We start from the raw sequence: 25728 nt of genomic DNA, 5'->3' as shown, positions 1-25728 counted from the left end.
AGTTTGCTCAGTATGAAGTCTGAAAGTCTATCAACTGCTCATTAATTCCCTACTGCTCATGGTTCACCATATAACTCTCTATTTATATGTCTGTATCTTCCGGTCTGTATCTATTCCTCTGCTATGTGTTCCCCCTCTCTCTCTCTCTCTCTCTTTTCTTCTGCCTCTCTTCAAATTTGATTTATTAGATGGTGAATTGCACCATTTATAAATGAATTGAATATTATTTGATTAGCTTTTTAAAGTGAAGGGGAAACTTTGTGTGCTACTGTGGCTCCTTCAAAAACAGACCGACTTCATGGAAATGAAACAAAAATGTTACAAAATCAGATCACATATACGTAAAGCACTTGTTTTAGAGTAAAATCACCCAACAGCAATGTTTCTCGTGTGTATGTCAGCAGGGGTGTCTGTAAACAGTCCTCCACCACAGCAGTTTGAAGCGGACAGAGTTGTCCCTTAGCCGTAAATGAGGGTCATTTGCTAAGCACTTAAGAGGATTTAAGGGGGTTGATCACTCCCTGCCGACCCACAGACTCATTTCTACTGCTGAAATTCGTTGCTGAAATAAACGTCAGATTTGACTTGTGAGCTGAAAACTACTTTTTTAAATCTCGCTCATATGTTTTTTAAATAGAATGTGTCCGTGTAGTTTTTCAGATCAAATCAAATGTTTTAAATGACTTTAGTATGCATGAGGGATTCAGAGCTCAGCGTGTCATCAACTTATATTCACATTAATTACATGCTGAATTAGTAGTAATCTGGATTAGAGCCAGTGTCCATAAAATTTAAAGTTTTGAGCTGTAAGGAGGTGTTGTGTTAGTGTTAAACCATAAGATTTGGATTGTGTGTATTATTATGGTTATTTTTAACCAGTACGTTTAAACTGCACCTACTAATGCTTTATAACTATCATATATATTTTTTAATAATAGCAAAAGTCACACCAATGGTATATTTGTACTAACCAATGAATGTTAAGCATATAAAAATGTCATTTAGAAAAAATATTTTTGGTTTGTGAAGATAAATGTGTCCATATAGTTTTGACTGCTAGTGCATGTGATAGTGTTGTCTGCATGTTTGCTTTAGCCTGAAATCCCTGTGTCTCTCGATTTCTCTCTAGAATCAAGCTGAAGCTCATTATAAAGGCCATAAACACGCTCGTAAGCTAAAGGCTTTAGAGGCTCAAAAGAACAAACAGCAGAGACGACAACTCGACAGTGCACATCATAACCGAGACAGAGAGCGAGAGAAGGATCGTGAGAGGGACAGGGAGAGAGACGGTGACAAACTGAAAACCAATGCTCTGGATGGACTTACTGTCCAGACGGATGACAGCGCAACTGAGGGACGTAAGTGAACTTGCAAATAAATTGCATGCAAGTGAGTGCTTTTGTGTGCCTTTAAAGGGATACTTCACCCAAAAATTAAAATTCTGTCATTATTTAATCACCCTCAAGTTGTTACAAACTTGTATAACTTTTTTTTTGCTGAACACAAAGGAAGATAATGTGTAATGAAGCAGGAATGGTGCTATGGAAGTCAATGGTGCTCAAAAAACAATTGGTTACAAACATTGCTCAAAATATCTTCTTTTGTGTTAAAGGTGCAGTGTGTAGATTTTAGCGGCATCTAGCAGTGAGATTGTGAATTGCAACCAACAGCTCAGTCCACCGTTCATCGAAATGCATAGAGAAGCTATGGTAGCCGTAAAAGGACAAACATGTTGTTGTCTAAGACAAAATACAGTAATGACAAAACACGTCTGTAGAGCAGTTTGTCTGTTTAGGGCTACTGTAGAAACACGGCAGCACAAAATGGCGACTTCCATGTAAGGGGACCCTCAGTGTATGTAGATAAAAACGGCTCATACTAAGGTAATTAAAACAATACAGTTCATTATGTAAGGTCTTTATACACCACTGATAATATAGTAGATTATATAGCATTTTTGTCAAGAGATCCTTCTAAAAGTTACACAATGCACCTTAAAAGGATTAGTCAATTTTCTTAAAAATCCAGATAATTTACTCACCTCCGTGTTATCCAACATGTTGATGTCTTTCTTTGTTCAGTCGAGAAGAAATATATATATATCTTTTTTTTGGGAATAACATTCCAGGATTTTTCTCATTTTGATGGACTTTAATGGACCACAACACTTAACAGTTTTAATGCAGTTTAAAATAGCAGTTTCAAAAGACTCTAAACGATCCCAAATGAGGCATAAGGGTCTTATCTAGAGAAATAATTGTAATTTTTGTCAAGAAAAATAATAAATATGCACTTTTAAACCACAACTTCTTTTCTATCTCCGGTCCTGTGATGCGCCAGTGCGACCTCAAGCAATACATCATCACGTAAAGAGGTCACGGAGGACATATGCGAAACTACGCCCCAGTGTTTACAAGTGTGGAAATATAGGACCGTTCCGACATTGTTGTATGTGGAATGATACTAATTAATGTCTTTGTGTCAGTTTATTGTTTAAAATGATCCGCAAATGTGCGTTTCATATATGTAACACATGACCTTTCCATGGCATTACGCAATTATGTGAGGTTGCGCTGTCGCGTCACAGGACCGGAGATAGATGAGCAGTTGTGGTTTAAAAGTGCATATTTTTTATTTTTCTTGTCAAAAACGTAAATCGTTTCGCTAGATAAGACCCTTATGCCTCATTTGGGATCATTTAGAGTCCTTTGAAGTTGCGTTAAAACTGCAATTTTAAACTGCATTAAAACTGTCAAGTATTGGGGCCCATCAAAGTCCATCAAAATGAGAAAAATCCCGGAATGTAATTCCATACATAATTTCTTCTTGACTGAACAAAGAAAGACATCAACATTTTGGATGACATGGTTTTAAAGGTGCAGTGTGTAATTTTTAGGATGATCTCTTTAAAAAAAATGCCAAATAATTTACAAAACTATATTATTAGTGGTGTATAAAGACCTTTTATAATGAACCGTTATGTTTTTATAACCTTAGAATGAGACGTTTTTATCTACATACGGAGAGGGTCCCCTTACACGGAGGTCGCCATTTTGTGCCACCATGTTTCTACAGAAGCCCTTAACGGTGGTGGCTATCGTAGCTTCTTTATGCGTTTTAATAGCGAGGGTTGGACAGTGAGCTGATCAGCTGGTTGCAATTTGCAACTTCACCACTAGGTGACACTAAAATTTACACACTGCACCTTTAAGAAAATGGACTTTTCCTTTAATCAGAACAAATAATTAATACAGGTTTTTAACAACTTCAGAGTGAGTAAATAATGACAGAATTTAAATTTTTGGATGAACTATCCCTTTAAGGACAAATTTGAAATGCCTCTTGGCAGTCATATAAGCCATATAAGACCTAGGGTCCTATCAACACTCATTAAATTAAAGGTGCTACACAATGCCATAGAGAAACCATTTTTGGCTATATGGTTCCGTTAAGAACTTTTAACATCTGCAAAATGTTTTCTGTTTCACAATAGGTATAACTTAAGACTATAAAAGAAAGGAAAGAAATAGGTTCTTTTATGCTCCTTTAACTGCTTGTTTTTTTTTGTGGGGTAACCAAAAATTGATTTTCTGTGGCATCACTGTGAAGAATCCTTAGTAGTGCCTTTATTTTAAACAGTGTACTTGAATGGGAAAGAGTGATATCTTAAAAATCAATTGTTAAGGTCACAATAAAGCAACATTTTGCAGACCAACAATGAAGCGTGACATATGCTTTACCATTACTTTTGTTTCTACTTGATCTGCTGCTTCAGAGTAAATTTTTATTGTGAAATTCTCTAGTAAGGATGATCCAGTCATGAAAATTTTTATTTTGGATATTACCAGCACACCAAGCACATTTTTATCTTACCTGACAAAACTATTTGTACAGTTCAAAAATCCATCTAGCAATAGATTGACGGGATTTCAGTTCTCTCTCATCGCGGTAAAGTGCTACAACGAAACAGAGAACAGAACACAAGCTACCGAGAGCACCGAGCCTTCAGTCTCCAATAATCTCACCATTTTATTCCCTTTAAACTCTGTCCATTCTTCTCTTCACCCCAACCTCTGCAGAATATGATTTGAGTATGGACCCAGAGAATATAACACAAAAAAAATGGAGAACGCGAGACATCCCATCCTTATAAAAAGAGGCCCAGAGTGTGATAAAGTGAGAGAAAGAAAATGGGAACAAATGAAACTGAATGGAAAGGGGAGAAGGAGAGAGAACAGCGAGCTCATCAAATCTCATTTCAATATCCCCCCATTCATACACAATGGAGAGCGAGAGAGCACAGAATGAGAGAGGAAGAAAGAAGAGATTAGATAAGGAAAAGAGAAAGAGTTTAAAAGAGCTACAGAGATGGGGAGTGAGAAGATTAGCCGGTGCAATTTTGACTCCAAGTCTTTGTGTTTGGATTAGCATGCACAAATGCTAAATTTATACTAAAGATGTTTGTGTGTGTGTGTTTAGAAAGAGATAAATTAAATGTTTCCATGGCTCAATTGGTAGTAACTGCATAATCAGCGCAAAGGTTGTGGGTTCGATTCCCAGGAAACAAAAATACTGAAGAAAGTGTAAACTATGAATGCCTTATATGACGCTTTGGATAAAAATGTCTGGCAAATAGGTAAATGTATACATGAAGAGTTTGGTTTCTAAACGCCATTTTAAAAAAAAAGTTACCACCAAATCAGTATTGTATCAGGTCAGTATTAAAAAGTCAATTCTTAATTTTACGCAAAATCCAATATTCGCCGTGTTATTCTGTCATCTTTTCTCCTTTTTTTCCAAACCGCAACAAATGCCAGTTCTTCTCTGCAGAATGCAATAAATCCGCTCAACAAATCACAGAGCACCATTTCACGCATTGTAAACAACAATGGCGGTGCATTGAATACACACCAAATCCTAGTTTTCCTCATCTGCTTTGAATTTCGTGATCAATAAACAAACAAAAACAAAATAATACTTTGATGACATTGATAAACCTGTGGTGGTTTTCTGTGACGGGGAAGAAACGTAATCCATCAAAATCGAATAATTTACGTGAGAGGCACTCGGGTGAAGGAAAAATGCCGGCTGTTTCTTGTTCTCACACGAGCTTCTGTCATGCTAACACATTGACTTAAGGGGATCTTATGAATAACTTTACATTATTTTACTCGAAGTCAACGAAAATCGAGCAAGACCAAAACATTTTACAGCTGATCGCTGTCAAAAAGGTTTAGCGACGACGCCCCATATAATAGCAGCAATGACAGTGTTGATAATATGGCAAAGTAAGTGTTTTGATTAATGCCATTAATGTTTATATTTTTAATCAGTGTATACCACTAGTCACCTAAATGAATATAACATGGCAAAGATAAATGCACGTTTATATATTGATTCAATAGATTTATAGCATTTTGCGGGGAAAAAATATCAGTTTTTATAATAAATCTTTGAAATCAAATTATGGATTAGAATTTTTTTAAGTTATTATAACCCTTAAGATGTTATGTGAAAGTCTGTAACAGAAAATAGTGGTTTTCGACTTATCACTGTCTTGGTATAGAAAACAAATTTTTACCAAAATTTGTCAAAATGGATTTATTGTGTTTTGGAACCAAACTCTTCATATACCATTTAGGTACAGATATGTATACCGTTTTTTCCGGACTATAATCCGCTCAGGAGTATAAGTCGGATCAGTAAAAAAATGCGTCATGAATAGGAAAAAAACATATACAAGTCGCACTGGACTATAAGTCGCATTTATTTAGAAAATTATTATTCTTTTGGGGGGCATTTTGTTTGTTAAGTCTTTCTCTGCTGTCTTTAAGTTAATGTTTCAGTTAACAGTTGTTTTTTTTCAGGGGTAGGCTACATGAGCAACATATAGCACCCTCTCGTGGCTGTAGACGGTAATGTTTTCTTTTGTTTCATATTAGTCAGTATGAATTAATTTTGCCATATAAGTCGCACCTGACTATAAGTCGCAGGACCAGCCAAAGTATGAAAAGTGTGACTTATAGTCCGGAAAATACGGTACATTTGGTACCAATATCTCCCTTTGAGGTTCTAATATGCACCCTTTTCATTCCTGTGTCATTTTTGAACAGGTGCTACCCCAGTGACAGCTTTTGTGCCTTTTTCTGAGAATTTTGGTTTAGATGGCCCACCTGATTAATAGTTATCTAACACGACTCGTTCCTAATTCATGTATAGCATCACTGCATCAGTCAGTTAATATTTAGGATGGGTTAAAGCTGCCATATAACAGATTACACACTCATAGCCACTCTCATCTCACATGCATTCACACACGAGAGTCAAAGCTAATCACTCAATGGATTTTGAAATCCTCTCATACTAAAACGTACGTGCACACACACACACACACACACGCGCACACGAATGGAGCTGATTGCATGATGAAATGAGCACTGTTTTGCAGCTGCAAGGGCCAATCACAACTCTACAAGCATGTCAGCTGTTATTAACAGCCATGAGACGCAGCACAGAGGAGCAGAAAATGGACAGGGAGGGATGGGAGGGGGGTCTGAACATTTCTAGAGGATTCCTTTGTATAGCAGCTATTTATGCCTACTTTAAATAGCCTCACGGTCACAAATCATTTTACCATGAGCTTGTAGACGTACAAACATAGCATTTCACATTTTGGGAATTTTAATGATTTTATGACTCAGTCAAGAGTATGAAAATAGATAGCATGTTCAATCCAGTCCTCTTCAGTCTGTTTCACATTTCTCTGTAATAAATGAGCTGTCCGGAATGGAAGGATCACGAAAGTGTGACTCACTAAAAAGTGAGGGGGTGCATATGTATTGGTTGTAAATATTAGATGAATTAATGTTTGTACAAATAATTACATGTGTGGTTTTATCCAAAGTGACTTACAGTGCATTCAAGCTGTACTTTAGATGGGATCGAACTCATGGCATTTGTGATGCTAATGCATTCCTCTACCAATTGAGCTCCACCAGAAACAATAAATCTATGTTTATTTATTTAGAATACAGAATACAAGTGTAAATAAATATCCCCAAATCTCTTACTTGTATTTTTGAAGAATAAGTAGTTTATGAGATATCTTCCTTGATTCCAAAATAACTCAAATCCTACATCTGTTTCGTATTTTGTGAATAAATAAATCAGCAACTGAATTTCAAGTATGAATTGGTGGCCCAAGGGTACTAAATCACCGCTCACTGCAACACACACAATGGCTATAAAAACACCTGTTCCTCTGTCTTAGACACATCCATGATGCCAAAAAGTCAATACTCATCCCTCCCTAAATGACGCCTATCCTCAGATCATATTAGCCCGTGAAGATAAGTTATGTGAGCCCACTACAAGACACACAGATACTCACTCCATGGGGACATGGGTACAGAGTGTTACCCAAGGCAATTCTCTCCATTTCATTAACTTTCGCACATTTTTAGGTGTTAAGGAAAACCTCCCACACATAAACACACACACACATGTGCTCACACTCACTTATACACACACACACACACACACACACACACACACACGTGTATGCTTTACACACAGTGTTCCAGTTTGGTTTAATGCATTTTGCCCCTTAAAAGCCTTTTTGGGAGAATTGGTATAATCTCAATCACAATGAGGCACATAAGGGTCGGTCTACTAGTCTCCAGAGAGGGAAATCTAAATATGCAACATGTAAAAAAAAGTGAGAACGAGTTACACTTTGTTTTACACACACACACAAAATTTCACATGTTTAACTCCTTAGTTAAGTTCCACAACATATTTGGCACCATATTTGAATTTACTTTGTTTTAAACCCATTCTCAGACTGCTTACACAGCTATCTGTGTATTCACTTTAAAAAGCTATATAAGCCAGTCCCTCCAGAAAAATGTGATTTTGCGATCGCATGATTCAATGCATAATCAGCCAAAGTCTGCATATTTATGCAGGCACTTTTGCCGCAAAAATTGCAGATTTTCGTGCACAAAACATGCAGGGCTTGCATGATTTCATAATCCCCACATTTTCGTAGCAAAAAGTCACATACATCTTAGCATAAAGTTGAAAAATGTTGCATTTACTTCACACAAGCGCAGCCATGTCCCCTGTTTCCATGGGAACGCTATGAAGTGACGTAATTAGGCAACCGCAGTTTTTGCAAGTTCCCGCAATTTTTGCAAGTTCCGGCAAGTTCATTGCATAAATAGCGCGCATATTTCGTAACATTTTTTAAGAAAATGTGCCGCAAGATAAAGTTCACAATTTTTTTTCTGGAACCCACATGGAAAAAACATATATAAACATATATGTTTCAATATAGGTTTTGATATAGGTTTTACATATATGTGACATATATAAAATTGGCCGTTTTCCTATATTATATGTACATATATGCACATATATATGTACATATATGCACATATATGTTAACCTATATATTGGTAAAATTATTAAAATCTGTAGCTGCTAATAAATTAAACATAAATAAAGGTCCAACCAATGACAGTCTGCACCTGCAGGAGCCAGGATTCAAACATCCAACCTTCCGATCACAAAAAAAAATGCAATCCTAACTGCCACTGCTGGGATTCGAACACCCAACTTTCCGATCATTAGACAACGCACTCTACCATCTGCACTACTGTTGCTGTTAAAGAACTTGAAACAGTAGCTGTTAAATTGTAAATCATTTTGTTATACATGTCCTAGACAGACCTTGTACATTTTTTAAACGTGCAGACATTATAACTTTTCTGTAATTGCCATACACTCTTAAAACGAATGTGTTAAAATAACAAATCTAATGTGTTGTCCTTAGCTTAACACAACTCTGTGTTATTTTTTGACAACACACTTTGTGTTGTTTTAACACATCTTTTCTTTATAAACTCAAAATCAAGATGGAATGACACATAGTGTGTTAAATAGGATTAACACATCCTTTCATAGAGTGTAGTTAAATTCCATAAAATGCCAATTACATGTGACACAAATTTCATGTGTTTGCACATACATAAGTTCTTGCATTTTTTTTGTTAGTTCTTAGTTATTGCCTTGATAATAGAAAATATGAGCTTATGTATGACATTTGCCAAAGTGAGATATGAGCTAAAATGACCAGATCCTGCTTTATTGGAGACATAACTTATAGGGCTCATATGTGGATATAAAGAAGCAATACAGGAGACCTATATGGCCTGTATATGCACATATATGCACCTCAATTTTGCATATATGCAGCATATATATTATCATATATGGGCATATATGCTGTATATGTGCAGCATATATGTGCATATTAGCTGCATATATGTGCATATTAGCTGCATATAGGTTTCATATATGTGCATATATATATTATCATATATGTGCATATATGCTGTATATGTGCTGCATATATGTGCATATTAGCTGCATATATGTTTCATATATGCACATATATATTTTTATATATGTGCATATATGCTGTATATATGCAGCATATATGTGCATATAAGCTGCATATAGGTTTCATATATGCACATATATCCACATATAGGTTCTTTCCATGTGGGAAGGACTGATAAGCACCATTAGAGTAAGGAATTGACAATTATAAAAGTATATAAGTATATAAAAAATACCTTTATTATTTGACATGTCACCTTGAATTTGTATCAGTGCTGTGACTCTTATGTAGGGTTCACACCAGACGCGGTAGAGGCGGCAAGCGCGAGTGATTTACATGTTAAGTCAATGCAAAGACACAATTAGGCATCCTGTGGCGCGGTACGCACGGTTGGAGCGTTGCCGCAGGAAACATGCAAGTTTAAAAATCTGAACTTCGGTGGATTTCCGCGTCATAGAGACAGAGCGCAGTTATGCAAATTTGAAAAACACGCCCACCAGGGGGGAATTCAATCCAACCGTCTCCATTGACTTTGTATTGCGAGAGGCCGCCTCCTTGTCATTTCTGGCTTATAACAAAAAACAGAATAATGCCTAAAAGCTGATGTGTGACAAGATGTACAGTTAACAAGCCCAAAAACCCAGAAATAAATTTTTATAAGCTGTCGAGCCGTAAAACCTAGCCTTTAAGGAGAAAAAAGTGGATCGCCGACTACGTTCCCCCTAGTAGACGCAGTTCTACTAATATGAGTACTATGAAAAGTTGCCTGTTTCCACTTTTCTGTCTGTAAACGCTCGTTTTTTGAGCTCGACAGCTTATAAAAACGTATTTCTGGGTTCTTTGGCTTGTTAGCTGTACATATTGTCACACAGCAGCTTTTAGGCATTATTCTGTTTTTTGTTATAAGCCAGAAATGACAAGGAGGCGGGCCTCTCTCAATACAAAGTCAATGGAGACGGTTGGATTGTCCCCCCCCGGTGGGCGTGGTTTTCAGGTTATGACGCGCTGCGCTCTGTCTCTATGTTAACCAATCAGGACCTTACTGTAGTACTGACGTGATTACAGGAAGCGAGCAGAGTCTCAGCAGAGTCGCAGAAGCCCCTCCCATGACGCGAATTTCCACGTGAATGTCTCGAATGACTAATGCAGGTTTCACACCAACCGCGATTTGCGCGAGTAAATTACATACATAGTCAATGCAAAGATGCGTCCTCACGTGGGGCGATGCGAATGACACAATATGGGCGGCACTTTTGCCGCAAAAACACACACTATTCGCCTCAAACACGTCTTCACCCTAGTTGAAAGTGTTAATCTCGAGCGGAAAATTCGCATGACACAAAGTTAAATCCCCCAAGTAATATAGAGCGAGTAACGCGATGCTATGCGTTTTGTGTACGTAGCATAAAATTTCACGCACGGCTTTCACGCGCGAATGAAGCAAGTAAACTCAAATGTTCAAGCGTCCAACTACACGCAAATAGCGCGTTTTGCAGCATCTACGAGATGTGAGGCAAAGGCCAAAGATGTCACTAAATGTGTATAGCTGTATTGGCTGTCCTTTAGAGGAAATTAATTTAATGATGTAACTTTTCCAAAAAGGTTTTACAGTGGATAGATCTCATTTATCAACTAGCCAGTTGCTAAATAAGAGTGTGAAGAAAAACTATGCTCTGACTCTTCATCTCTCTCTCTCTAGTTGCAGTCTGTGACTCTGACTCTGTCGTGAGGATGGACGATGCTCACTCCAGTTCGGTGGTCTTAACACCTATATCAGAGGTGTCATCTGCAGACCTGTCTGTTTCTTCCCCTCACTCTCAGCATACAGACAGCTCGCTGGATCCTGCTGGTGCCACCGGCGAGACGGGCGCCCAGCAGGACAGCCCTGCGGGGGAAACACAGGCAGAGAAGGACCCCAAAAAGACCAAACAACATCTGCACTGCCCCGTCTGTAAAGTTACAGTCAACTCCACCACTCAGATGGAGGCTCATAATAGTGGTACGTACCTGTATCGTGCATTTGTGTGTGTGTGTGTTTCGGTTTGACATAACGATAATAACTTGCTGCTGGCCCTCCAGGTACCAAGCATAAACTAATGTTGGATGGACAAAGTGTTGTGCCACGACGGCGAGGAAAAGCAATGTCCCGTCCCTCGTGTAAAAGCAAGCGATTGGCCAGTAAGGGAAGTGTGGGCGTGGCCAGCAAGAGCTTCTACTGTGAAGTTTGCGAGATCCATGTTAACTCTGAGACTCAGCTTAGCCAGGTAACACTAAACAAACATTCACACATGCATACGTGACCAATGGACCACAAAACCAGTCATAGGAAGTCCATTTTTTGAAATTGAGATTTATACATCATTCGAAAGCTGAATAAATAAGCTTTCCATTGATGTAGTGTTTGTTAGGATAGGATAATATTTGGAATCTGAGGATGCAAAAAAATCTAAATATTGAGAAAATCTCCTTTAAAGTTGTCCAGATAAAGTCCTTAGCAACTGCATCCACTAAATGTTATATATGATATATTTAGGCTACAGTAGTACATTTACAAAATATCATCTTGGATCGTTACTTAATATCCTAATGATTTTTTGCATAAAAGAAAAATCGATAATTTTGACTAATTCAATGTATTTTCGGCCTTTGCTACAAATATACCTGAGCTGCTTATGACTTGTTTTGTGGTCCAGGGTCACATATATGTTAACATTTTTTATGATTTTTGTTTGACAGATGCTTTCATTCAAAGCAACTTACAGTGCATTCAGTCTATACATTTTTACAGGATGTGTGTTGATCATTGGGATTGATCCCATGACCTTTGTGTTGGTAATTAAGCTGATTAATATTGATGAGTACAATTATTGATCATTTATATCATTTAGTATTTGTACTTTAAAAATGCCAAATCATTTACACCAAAGAAAATGTGAGACTCTCTGTATCTGTGTTGGTGATCTGGAGTCCACTCAGGCCTGTCGAACATGACATTTAATGCTATTTCATGCTTCCCTTAAGCTGCCTTTGAAGTATAAAGGATTCAAGAAAATGCATTTGAGAGAGAGAATAAAGATAATAAAGATTTTATTTTTCAAGAACAAGTAAAAGTCGTTCTTACTTTGTCTTGGACAAGTATGAATTGTCTCATTAAACTCCACATCTTTTGTAATAGGACATTGTCTAACACACTCGTCATTCTGACAGATTATAATTGTATTCAAATCATGATCTATTTATTTGTTTCCTCTAGCACATGAACAGTCGAAGGCATAAGGATAGACTGGCTGGAAAGCCTCCTAAGCCCAAGTTCAACCCTCACACAAAGAGCCAGCCTACCTCAGCAACACTGGTGAAGACACAAAAACAACAAATGCACACACACACACATACGAACACTATACTTGTCAAAAGTTTCAAAACACTTGACTGAAATGTTAACAATGATCTTAAAAATCAAGCATATTGTTAAATGCTTGAAATCACTTTTGTAGACAAAAATATACCTGTGCCAAAGAGAATAATTTCTGTTTTAAGAAAACTAAAATGTTATTTTAAAAAAATTATACACTAGACAACATTTAAAAGTAAAAGTTATCTTAAAACCAATACCCAATATCTGTTCTAGTCGTAGGACAACTTTGATGAACTTTTTTGATCTACTTCAAATGTCGACTAGATGACTTAGACTGAATATTAACTCTTTCCCTGCCAGTGTTTTTAAAAAAGTTGCCAGCCAGCGGCAGCATTTTTCATCATTTTCGCAAAGTTTAATTCCTTCCAGAAAATGTTCTTCTTTAAATATATAAACATACAATATAACAAATGAAAGAACAGAACCTCTGCTTTCAAACTAAAAAACGTCCTACCTTCATTAGTTATCTTTTTATCACCTCTCAAATATGGGAAGGTTTCTTCAAAAACACCTTATTTTGACGAAAAGCTGAGATAATTCAATTTTTTGAAGGACTTTTGATAGAGCTCAGATTCAGAGTGATCCTCAAAACATACACGAAGATACAGCTATTTGTCCTAGGCCAATACTTCCGAGTTTTATAAGTTGCAGAATAGCGCCACCTGGTGGATACTAGCGGTATTATGGATTGCCGGAAAAACTCGTCATTGGCAGGGAAGCCTTTCTCTTAATTGACGAGTTAAATGTCAATGGCGGGGAAAGAGTTAAAGGAAAAGCAACCAATAAGAGCCCAGATTAAATGTGAACTCCTTCGATATTCTTTCAAATTCTTCCTAAGGTGAAACTTCAAGAAGCTTCTTAACTCTTTCCCCGCCAGCGTTTTTTTTTTTAAAAGTTGCCAGTCAGCGCCAACATTTTTCATTATTTTTAAAAAAGTTGAATGCCTTCCAGACAATACAATATATCAAATGAAAGAACAGACCCTTGCTTTCAGACAAAAAAAAAAAACGTTTCATCCTACCTTTATTTGTTCCCTTTTATCACCTTTCAATTATGGGTAGGTTTCTTTCCTAGGGCGATACGTCCGTGTTTTATAAGTTGATACTCGTCATTGGCAGGGAAGCGTTTTCTCTTAATTGACTAGTTAACCCATCAATGGCGGGGAAAGAGTTAATAAAATGACATTAGTACGGTTTTGCAATTTTAAGCCAAAGATGCCTGTATTTCAGATGATAAAAAATAACTTTTGTTATTTTTTATTTATTTTGGATGCTTTTAGTCACCAACATAATTCCCAGTGTTACATTTGTGTTATGCCATAGTTTGGACAAGTTTATTATTATTCTGTAATTGGGGAAAATATAAATAAGGAACGGGTGAGTGAACTTTTGACCGGTGGTGTACATGCATACGCTTAACGTTATTGCAACTGAGGTCTCCTGATCTCTTGCAGCAGGGCATCCGGTGGAACGGTTATGCGAGTAGTGCGGTGTCTGCAATGAAGAAAGTTATCAACCAGTGCAATCTGTCCTCTCTGACCTCACAGGTAAGTGACAGAACATTAGACCAATCAACAGCTCACGATTATAAGCTTTTAAAGGAAAACACCACTGTTTTTCAATATTTTACTATGTTCTTACCTCAACTTAGACAAATGAATACATGCCTATCTTTTTTCAATGCGTGCACTTAATCTTTGTACAACGCGTTGTGAATGTGTTAGCATTTAGCCTAGCCCCATTCATTGCTTAGGATCCAAACAGGGATGACTTTAGAAGCCACCAAACACTTCCATGTTTTCCCTATTTAAAGACTGATACACGAGTAGTTACACCAGTAAGTATAGTGGCACAAAATAAAATGTTTGCAGCACTTCGACCTCGGCACGCAGTAACATCATCACTCCTAACGTCTCCCCCTCTCGCTCAAACTTCTGTCAATATTACTGCGCCCGAGGTTGAGGTACTGTAAGCTAGTGCTCTTCCGCCATACAATATAGTTCTAATTTTTTTTCCCACTTAATAAATCGTCACGTTTTGTTTTTTGCCACCATACTTACTCATGTAACAGCTTTAAATAGAGAAAACATGGAAGTGTTTGGTGGCTTCTAAATTCATCCTTGTTTGGATCCTAAGAAATGGGGGCTAGGCTAAATCCTAACAAATTCACGACGCGCTGTACAAAGATTAAGTGCACGCATTGTAAAAGATAGGTATGTATTAATTCGTCTAAGTTGAGGTAAGAACATAGTAAAATATTGAAAAACGGTGGTGTATTCCTTTAAATTTGTTTGTATTGCGTGATTTCTTTATTGTAATTCATTCTCTCTTTCTCTCTCTCTCAGACTAAGCTGGTTCTACAGAAGCAATTGACTAAAAATTTGACCGCCAGCTTCTTGCCCTCCCACCTAACTCAGCCCACCCTCTGCGCTATGGCAGCCAATCCGCTCGCACTCCGTCACCCACCTGGCACTACTTTTATTCAGACGCCAATCCTCGGCCCCGCCCTCTTTCGGCCAGCGCCCGGACCTCTGAGAGCCACGCACACCCCCATCATTTTTTCCCCATACTGAGCACCCAAAATACAAAGCCACCGAGCTCATTCAACAAGGGTGCACGTTCACATGATTTAGTCTTACGATCTATTCTCAGTATTCTCCGTGCTTCTCTCTCCAAGCTACACATATACACACGTATATAAAACACAAAAACGCAACAATCCCCATAGTGTTCCCTATAACCCTTAAAGACTGTGCCCTATACGGGCCACTCTTGAACTATGCAGCAAAGGGAGAGACTGGGAGAGATAGAGAGGGAAAGCATGAGATACTGTATTATTATAATCCCACATTCAGAAGGAAGAGCCGTATATGGGAGGGGCCTCAGTGCAAACACCAGCCCACTATGCAGATTAACGCTTGATTGACAGGACACACTGTCCTAAGTAGAACTGATAAGGGAATGGAAAAGAATCTCTATAAGATGGATATTTAGCTTTGATTTAAGTATGTGTCATTATATTAATCAGGTTTTATTATATAATATAATTTATTAGAGAAAGCCAATTTTAGAGACCTATAACTGCTTTAGCTGTTCGTACGTTTAGTGATGAAATGCAAACATCCCTTTACTTGATGCTTTTTTATTTCTTGTCCGTTTTCATGTCATTCCACGTACATGAGCACGTCTGTATTCACAGATTTCGAGTAACCTCATCCGACCGGCTTCTCTTACAAACACAAACCTCACTCGTCCGCCGGTTTACAGCTGCTAAAGCTCACTGTCATGGGTAATCACACAGTAATACTGAGTGTGAGTCTAATACGAGAAGGTGACAATTTCGTAGCACAGCAACGCTGTAATTCAAACACACACACACACACACATTCGCCCGCTTACTCTCAATCAGTGTCCCAATTTTCTCAGTCTTGATGCATAGATTAGATGATTTGAGATTGCAGATGCACACACACACACACACACACACACACACACACACACACATAGACAATATCAGATGAGATGATTATGGTAGAGTCACAGTTTGATGTGGCCTTTCATGTCTGCATATTTCGTCCTCAGTATGCCCTCATTATGGCCTCACAAAGGTCAGCGTGCCTGTCAAAATCTCTCTGCGTCCCATCTTGATTAAGATCTAATTCCACAGCATGTTATTTGTTTGTTGTACGTGTGCGTATCATCCAAAACCTGTCGTGCGTTCGTTTCTCCTTTGTAACGGAAGGGAAAACATTTTGGGGTTGTTTCTGGAAGCTTTCAGTGATGTAGATGCGAGATGAGCCATTGCCAAAACATAATGACTTTAATAGCGGTTAGTGAATATATTACTTCTATTGGTGCAATAGTTTTTAAGATTACACAGTGCCAGCTACGTATTACGGCTGTCGATTAAACATGTTAATATAGTGCGTGTATACTTGTACGTTAATATGAAAGTAAGGAATTGCAGTATTTAAAGCTTGAATCCCCAGCTGCTACAATAGACGATGCGTTTCAGTATACAAAAATACAACCTGTCTATTTGAGACAGTTTGACAAACTCCATTACTTAATGGATTGCTGTGGCCAGTGACAGGCTTATATTTAACGATAGACTTCCAAATGCACTTTTTGTGATGTCTCTTCAATGCCTCAGTCGTGTATTGTGCTGTCTTTGAATTATTTTAATTTGATGGCTTTTTTCAGTAAATATTGATAGGCCTTTATGCAATTAAATGAAATGTTTTAACTAATAAGCAATTGACAGCCCTATAAAAAACACATACAGGCTACAAGGAGTGTTTTTTAATCACATTGACCCAGGATCAGTGTCTTCTATTGTCACCTAATGGTTTTGGATGGACTAATATCGATCATATTTGACTCCCGACCTGTAGAAATACTAGGTGTTGACGTCAAGTCTGTTGTTTCATGTCTCATCTTTTATTTCGATGTGTTCTAACATAGAGCTTTTTGTAAATATTTTATGAATACAGCTTTTAAAAGTGATCTATGAATCATTAACATTTATAATGTATACACTGAGAATTAGAGTAAATCTGTAGAATTTATCAAATGTTTATTGTAGATTCTTTATCTGGTTATTGTAATTAATGTGATGATAAGGACGATCTCTTCTTGATGAAGTTATTACATTCTTTTTGCCATTTCGACATGCTTACAGTATTAAGAAGATAACCTAATCTGACGTAGATACTGTACGTTTATGTAATATTATGTTCAAATGTAAATCAAAGTGCTCTACATGCAAGAGAGAGAAAAGGATTTGTAATGTTTTGAAGGGACCGCATATAAAAAAGCTACAAATGGGCCGTTTGAGATCCCAAATACCCCGATAAGGCCTCATAGCCTAAGTAACGGGGTGAGTCTCATGCCCACTCAGGGCTCTTGCTTTTCAGAGGAGGAATCGTCCTTGCGGGAAAGAAGCCTGGGGTCTTGAACAGCGCTTAATAACAACAGCCATATTGAAACCAAGCTACAAGAGGCACAACATGGACAAATTTTGGACTTTTCCTGACGACACTTTAAAATAGTAACTTTGCTTGGACTCCATGATCTGATTTCTCCTGTTTGTTTGTTTGTTTGTGCGTGGATGACACCTGGACATCACACTAATCTCTATATTCGAGTTGAAGAACGAAATGTAAAGGACAAATAACATCAGTCTGTCAGTGAATCCACTTTTGCACTGACAAAATTATTCCATTCCTGGATGTGTAACGCTACAAGGACATGGTTGGCTACCATAATAATAACTGTGACTGGCAGGTTAGCAATTTCACATTGTTAAAAAAAAGTTTTATTTATTTGTTTGAAATTCAGTCATTGAGCAATAATTGCGGATACTGGAACATTTTTAACAAAACAGATCATCACTCACTTTTTTCGTTTTCAGATTTTATGCTACATGATTTTTAGACAGATCCCAGCAGGCATTTCAACGTTGATTCACAGTTGGATCAACATCAAAGAAAAGGTTGAATCACTGTTGAATTACCTTTTGACTTTGCAAATTGAATCAACGCTGAAAAAAAATGATGTTATTTCAACTAAACTTCAACGTTGATTTTTAAGCATTTTCGTAACCTTTTGCAACTGTTTAGAATTAACTGTTGTATAAACGTTGAAACAAGAACTGACATTATTTCAACCATATTTTAATGATGAAACAAGAACTGACATTATTTCCACCATATTTCAACGTTGAAACAAGAACTGACATTATTTCAACCATATTTCAACGTTGAAACAAGAACTTACAATATTTCAACCATATTTCAACGTTGAAACAAGAACTGACATTATTTCAACCATATTTCAACGTTGAAACAAGAACTGACATTATTTCAACCATATTTCAACGTTGAAACAAGAACTGACATTATTTCAACCATATTTCAACGTTGAAACAAGAACTGACATTATTTCAACCATATTTCAACGTTGAAACAAGAACTGACATTATTTCAACCATATTTCAACGTTGAAACAAGAACTGACATTATTTCAACCATATTTCAACGTTGAAACAAGAACTTACAATATTTCAACCATATTTCAACTTTGAAACAAGAACTGACATTATTTCAACCATATTTTAACGGTGAAACAAGAACTGACATTATTTCAACCATATTTCAACGTTGAAACAAGAACTGACATTATTTCAACCATATTTCAACGTTGAAACAAGAACTGACATTATTTCAACCATATTTCAACGTTGAAACAAGAACTGACATTATTTCAACCATATTTCAACGTTGAAACAAGAACTGACATTATTTCAACCATATTTCAACGTTGAAACAAGAACTGACATTATTTCAACCATATTTCAACGTTGAAGGTCGGTCATATGCCTGCTGGGATAAAAATTCTGGCAACATTTATTCACCGTCATGTTTTTTCAAAACCTCTGATTCTTTCTTCTGTGGAAAAATATTTTCTTTGGAGTTCTGCAAAAGAAAGTCATGCAGGTTTGGATTGGCATGAAGGTGAATGATGAAAGAAATTTCATTTTTGGCTGAACTATCCCTATTGAATGCAGTTATGTATGGTGGACAGTGTTACTGTTGGCAATTTGTATCACATTGGAAACAGCTTCATTTGACATTTCCTTCTGTTTATTTTTCCCGGGAATCGGATGTATCGTCTTGGGAACATCCGTTGCCAGCGGTGACAAGACAAGTGGTTGGCATTTTTTTATTTCTTCCACATGCATTCACATGTGGTTCAGGACCATTTGAGCATTTACACACACACACACACACACACACACATCTACGTCCTGCCTTGTGCCAAATTATGTACTGAGTAATGCCTAAATGCCACATTTAATTTTTTTTCCATTAGTCCTCTTTAATACACGTTTCTAAATTATACATAGCGTTGGTAAAAAATACACAAAAGCACAAAAATATATTTCCCCATGATAAATATGCATCACAGAGCCGCACGTGAAAGTGTGCGTGAGTGTGAGCGCGGCGCGTGACTGTTCTGCTGAAAATAATTGTAAATTGTGTCAAATTCAGCTAATTTAAATGTTTCAAAGGCATGAACAATAAAGACATTTCAATAATGCTTAAAATGGGACATGGCCAGTATTGCGTAATTTAAATATTGACATACATTTGTTCGTTGTAGCTACTCGATGCATTGTTTGTCTGTGACTGATCTCTAACATTGATCTGTAGCCCACTGTCGGCTGACACAAAGAGAACTGTATTTTCATAGGGTTTTGCTCATTGGTTTTCTGACTCATTTGCTATTTCTCTCTGTATAGGGTGTGTATGAATGCGTGAAAACGAAATAAAGCGGAGAATGAGAGAGAGAAATAAATCGATTAGATCTTCCACCTCAGCGCTCCGGCTCTTCTTTGATGGGCTCGTGGTTATTGATGAGAAGTTGACAGCTAGTCTTGGTGTTTTGCTTTTTATGACATCCCAGCTCTGTGTTAACCAGCCAAACTGGCTACAGTTAAAAATTTGTAAAACTGTCGGACACATACCCTCGAATATAGAAACACTACATGCAACCACGTTTATTCTGTTAATTTTAACGATCAAGCGCCACCCTGCGTTTCTAAAGAGAACTGCTAGAAGACTAAAGAAACAGGTGCACATTTTTGACTGGTTAACAAATTATGGGACGTTGTTTTAGCATTACCAAAACGTACACGGATTAATTACTTATTTTTATTTAAAAGAAACAATAATATTGACTAGAATGTGTCGCTGTAATGAATTACATTTTTTTGCGCTTGAATTCAATGTGGCTCTGAGGTGCACACTCGTATTATTTTTAATATTTTTAACATTGGACATTTCTTGTGAAAGACACTTAAGGAACTCTGAAGTAGCCACTTTGAGTACAATGACAGGTAAATTTGTTAATTTTAGAGTCAATGTAAATAGCAACTAATCAAAAAAATTGCTTGTGTAAAATGAATAATTATTAGAATACTGGAATATTTACTTAACCATTTGAAACGTTATAGTGACAAGTAAATCTTTGACAATTAAGCCGTGGAAATCTATAGATATTGCATTCAGAGTCTGGGATGCCATGTACAAATTTAACATATCAGTTTAGTTATTGTAAGATTAATACTCATTAATCTTTTGAAGGTTACAGAGAGAAACACACTATTAAGGGAAGCATATTCTGCCATGTATGTACAACAAGAAAATGTGTTGTGCATCTGTGGGTAAAACATTTGCACTGTGTGATTTGATCTGTGATCTGTAAATGCCACTGATGCCATCATGGAGGGTAGCTTAAACTAAGCAATAACATCAGACAAATTGTTCATCGCACACATACTGACACACACATTCTCTCACTGGCAGAAGTGGATAGCCCTCTATTATGAGGTCACTGCAGATTTAGCCATGAACTAAATGAAATATCCACACCGTAAAAAAGATAAAGGGCAAATAAAACCAATTTTGCCCCTGAGGAGAGAGACTGTCATGTTGAGCTTATTCGCTCGTGGGATGGCTGCTGTGTTGTTTAAGAGATAAGCTTTGTGCTGTGCATGGTGTCATATAGGTGTATAGGCTTTTGATATAAGCGTGTATGAGACATTAAAATGAGAAAATGAATCACATTATGCAATAGGATTGTTGAAATAAAAAGTTAAAGTGATGTACAATGCAAGGCAAGCATCTTTATTAATCAATTGACAATCATACAGTGTAATGCCTTGTAAAGAGAAAGAATTGATGCTTTAAAATAGACCTTGTAGCAATTCGGTCCCAACTAATTTCAGCTGAATATTTAAAGTAAAACAATAAGAGAAATAACAGACAAGTGTAACTTCAACTGGAATAATCATTTACATTTAATAAGTAAACTATTTTATAAAAGCTAATTTACAAACAGTATTTTTTCAACGTTAATAGCCTTCATACTCATACAGTCCAATAAACACCAACACATAGATTTTGTGCAGTTAGCCTTAAAATAGCAATAATTTTACAATGCCACGACTAGCTTTATAAATATATACACTTAAATGCAGTGTCACGAGGGCAAACAGTTCAATGGCACAGTGGTGAAACTTCGACTCTTTGATTCTCAAGTCCTTAGACACTCAAACACATTCATGAAATTATTTTGCGCACAGAAGAGGAATAAATCAGTAAACGTTTAATAGGAATGTTTGTGTCCCAGCAAAGAGTCTATATATAAACTCACATTTTGTATTAATTAAGACTTAAGAGTAGCAGTCAACATTTACATCTGTAATGAATTCAAATGACCCTTCCTGCTTTTTACATAAAGTAACAGCTATGTAACTTTGCAATGTAGAGGTATACATTTCAGTGTGGTATAAATTTATAACACAAGATATACGTAACAGTGCCCTTTGTTTGCTGTGGATTTGTCGTACAGAATGTTACATTTTATTAGCATTTGATTGTGTTTCAACACATACATGCTGTACCAGCAAAAAAAACAACCTTTCATACTGATTTATGTGTTTTCACCAAATGCAAAACTTAGTTTGCTTTTAATGTGTAAACAATAAATGCATCATTATCACTTACGCTCATATTAGATATAAGAATTAAAATTCAAAGGTGTTGTTCCACTAAGTTGGTAAATTGTATATGTTGAAACAGGTAAAAAATAAAATGTGACATTCTGTAGGTTACTTTTGTCTCATATTCACCTTATAATGTTTAGACCTATCTTGACGCCACAACAAACAAGAGCAATTTTACCTTTATTGTCCCAATACTTATGGAGGGTACTGTATATTAATATCTTCAATTTTAAATATATTGAGGTTAATAAGGGAAAATAAAATGCAGTAACTTCATACATTATCCTGAACATGTATATCTTATATTTAATATGCAACTCACATCTCCTTCATCTAATATGCTTTTCTCCCAACTCCTCTGTATTTTAAATTCGGAGAGGAGTGCCTGTTTAGCTGTCCAGGGAGCCACTGCCCTTGTTTTTGTTACGGCTGAGAGGAAAGGTGGATTTGCTCTGAGGTTGGGTCATTTTACTGGCCAAATGAACAAAGGGTTCAATCAGGGTTCGTCTGTCTATTACTGACACTTCCCAGAGCCTGACCTTCTCCTGCCGTGCCCAGTGCTGGGCCACCTCACTGTCCACTCTCCTCTGGTTCTCTAGGTCCAACTTATTACCCAGAACAACGATTGTCACCTGTGATGAGACAAAAAGCCAGACAATCGACTGCTTAACATATATTTACATGCATATTTAAACCAGCAACCTCTGCTGATTTGAAATCTTTTGCTTCAAAAATCTCCTTTTGTCATGGTTTATGCTAAGAACTTTTAGGAAACTAACCTCTTTTTTATCACGGCAGCGGTCGATCTCTTTCTTCAAGGCCTCCATGCGTTTGAAGGATTCTTTGCTGTCAATGCTGTAGACGAGCACGAATCCGTCTGCGAAACTGAAGTAGTGCCGCGGGAACTCTTGACCGTCACGCAGCCCTCGAGTGTCATAAAACCGCACCTGTTCTCTAGTGCCGCGGTCCGTCTCCACAGATCCTATGTAAATGTCCTCCAGTGTCTCCATGGTTTCAGAACCTGATGATAAAGTAATATGTGAATCTAATCAGTTGTGGGACAGTCTGCAAAACTACTTATGTCAGGTACTGTCATAAGAAACGTATATGTACATGGAATAGTATAGAATATAGTAATAAATGATGGAGGCAAAAGCCAATACACGACGCCACCTCTGTCAAAAATGAGATAATGATATTGACCGAATGCTCTTGGCACGTATTATATGTCCATCAAATATCTTGGCTTCAAATACACTTAATCCCATCCTCTTTGTTGGCAAAATCTGCCAATTTTTCAGCAAAGTCCTTTAAGTGCCTGAAACTGACTTTCATTATTTGCAATGTTTCTAGTTGCATCTTTGGTATTTTGTATGTCATATCCAAAGAAGTGGATGTTTTTGCCAAAAAACTCCATGTACTTAAGAGGGTTTTGTATTGAAAATCACACTTGTTAAATACCAATGAAATGACTAAAGTGACATTTGTAAAAATCTGGCATTTCAATTATTGACTAATAACCTTTTGATTGCCATTTTTTTGGTAATTACTGAACCTAAACATAAGGGCCTGATTAAAAAATGTTTATAAGAAAACATTTTAGATGCACTTAGAGGGTCTGAACTCCTCAAATTTTCCTGTAGATCAACTGGTAGACCATTTGCGTTCGCAAACGGTTGTGGATTGATTCCCAGGGAACACACATATTATTGATAAAAATGTGTAGTTTGAATGCACTGTAAGCCGCTTTGCATAAAAGCATCTGCCAAATGCATAAATGTAGATGACGTATACTTGAATTGAGGTGTACTCACCTACAACATGGTTGGCATACAGCAACTGCTCCAGAACAGCAGTTTTTCCCACTGATACGTGGCCGCACACCACCACCTTACAGCTCTTGCCCATGATCAGTTACAACTGCTCAGTCTTCATAAAACAAATACACAGTGGGACAAATCCTAGGTTTAAGGAGAGACTAGTTTATGAAACGCATCCGTATTTTTAACAAAATATACGTGACTGTATAAGGCTCTTGTGTAGTCAAGTGTCTTAATCTATTTATGTAATCAGAAGCATCAAAGTTTCATTACAATCATTGACTTCACCTTCCTCAGTCAATATTAAAGAAATTCAATATTTTCACAAAATGTTAGTTGCAATATTTCGGATGATTTATGTAGAAAAATACTTAAGCTAGGTTTTCATAAACTGGGTCTGTCATATTACTTAGGGGAAAAAAATCGCATGACTAATTTGCATACACCTAACGTCTGTAAAGCATTATTTTGTTACTCTGCCCATACTGTCAGAGATCGCCAAATTATGTTACTGTCCATTGAACAGTAAGTTATCTATTAATATTCTATAGGTGTTATAACACATTAATAAAGTAACATAACTAAAGTAAACGTTTAAAAAAAGCTGGATGAACTCACCAACGTAACCAACGTTCTTCCTGTTTATACTGCAAAAGTCAGCCTTCAACGAAACACGACACCGTTTACGTCAAGCTGCAGTGCGCCCTCATCTGACCGGAGGACCGTAAGACAATACACGGTATATTTAATTTAATTTTCACACGCTGTCTAACTACTGTATATTTCATCTTTTCAACAATAAATAAATAAATAACCGGCGATTAGATCTAGTAAATCACTTTTCTTGCTTGGTTTTAATTATGCATAAAAATAAACGAGAAAATGCAATATTTTTGAAAACTTAAAGGGATAGTTAACTTTTTAATTAAAATTCTGTCATCATTTACTCATCCTCATGTTGTTCTAAACATGAGGATGAGTAAATGATGACAGAATTTTCATTTAAAAGTGAACTATCCCTTTAAAAACAGGCTTATTCATGAATTAACATGAACATTTAAAGTGTCAATATACAGTCAAAAACAATAGGCTACAAATAAAGATCAATATCTTTATAACCAATTATATCGTGGCCTATAAGGGAACAGTGTTTAGTTCAAAGTTTGTTTATTTTTCACATACATACAGTTACGTTCAGGCTATAAATTGGAGTGAAATATAGCAAATATTTGGTTCCACTGGGGCTCGAACCCAGGACCTTCTGCGTGTAAAGCAGACGTGATAACCACTACACTATGGAACCGCTTACAAACTGTTCCTTACCAGTATGTGGAACTCTACATAAACTAACTTACTGTGTTTTACAACTGCAATATGCAATTGTTGAGTAAAATTAACACAGAAAATGTTGTGCATACATAGTGTATGGGAATATGAAGGTAATAATAAAAATTATCATGTTAACCTGTAAATTAAACATTTTGTATATGACGTAATTGGGTGTGAAAGTAATGTGA

At 36.8% G+C, this 25728-nt stretch overlaps 2 protein-coding genes and 1 non-coding gene across 7 annotated transcripts in view; 1 reads left to right on the top strand and 2 right to left on the bottom strand.

Annotated features, from left to right (window-relative positions):
• znf385c (zinc finger protein 385C) overlaps positions 1 to 18014 on the top strand; it is a 94289-nt gene extending 76275 nt beyond the window's left edge. For 3 of the 4 annotated variants that reach the window (XM_055194234.2, XM_055194236.2, XM_055194237.2), the window contains 6 exons: positions 1130 to 1358; positions 11106 to 11405; positions 11486 to 11670; positions 12660 to 12758; positions 14275 to 14367; positions 15166 to 18014. In XM_055194234.2, the coding sequence (XP_055050209.2) occupies positions 1130 to 1358; positions 11106 to 11405; positions 11486 to 11670; positions 12660 to 12758; positions 14275 to 14367; positions 15166 to 15393 (1134 nt within the window). In that variant the 3' untranslated portion in view covers positions 15394 to 18014. The remainder of the gene's footprint in view (positions 1 to 1129; positions 1359 to 11105; positions 11406 to 11485; positions 11671 to 12659; positions 12759 to 14274; positions 14368 to 15165) is intronic. The other variant, XM_055194235.2, reaches the window with a different exon arrangement.
• Positions 18015 to 21489: 3475 nt separating this feature from the next.
• Positions 21490 to 24959, bottom strand: nkiras2 (NFKB inhibitor interacting Ras-like 2). Of its 2 annotated transcripts, none has more exons than XM_055194238.2 (4): positions 24830 to 24959; positions 24206 to 24352; positions 23171 to 23412; positions 21490 to 23023 (listed from the first exon to the last, which is right to left on the bottom strand). In XM_055194238.2, the coding sequence occupies exons 2-4, from the start codon at positions 24297 to 24299 to the stop codon at positions 22781 to 22783; spliced, it is 579 nt and encodes a 192-aa protein (XP_055050213.1). In that variant the 5' UTR covers positions 24300 to 24352; positions 24830 to 24959; the 3' UTR covers positions 21490 to 22780. The 2 variants fall into 2 exon arrangements, with proteins under 2 accessions (XP_055050213.1, XP_055050214.1); XM_055194239.2 differs by having other exon boundaries at positions 24206 to 24320; positions 24830 to 24868.
• A 482-nt stretch (positions 24960 to 25441) lies between these two features.
• trnav-uac (transfer RNA valine (anticodon UAC)) lies at positions 25442 to 25514 on the bottom strand. Its single transcript has one exon. It is a non-coding gene; the product is annotated as a tRNA-Val (tRNA).
• Positions 25515 to 25728: the final 214 nt, after the last annotated feature.

The sequence above is a fragment of the Misgurnus anguillicaudatus genome, chromosome 19, assembly GCF_027580225.2.
Source record: "Misgurnus anguillicaudatus chromosome 19, ASM2758022v2, whole genome shotgun sequence".
NCBI classification, from domain to species: Eukaryota; Metazoa; Chordata; class Actinopteri; order Cypriniformes; family Cobitidae; genus Misgurnus; species Misgurnus anguillicaudatus.
This window is presented reverse-complemented; position numbering and strand designations above follow the sequence as displayed.

Coding starts and splice junctions, on each gene's coding strand:
- nkiras2 (XM_055194238.2), bottom strand. CDS start 24,299: ATGGGCAAGAGCTGTAAGGTGGTGGTGTGCGGCCACGTATCAGTGGGA. Junction 23,413..24,205: donor GTATGCCAACCATGTTGTAG/GTGAGTACACCT, acceptor CTTTATCATCAG/GTTCTGAAACCATGGAGACA. Junction 23,024..23,170: donor GCTGCCGTGATAAAAAAGAG/GTTAGTTTCCTA, acceptor GTCTCATCACAG/GTGACAATCGTTGTTCTGGG.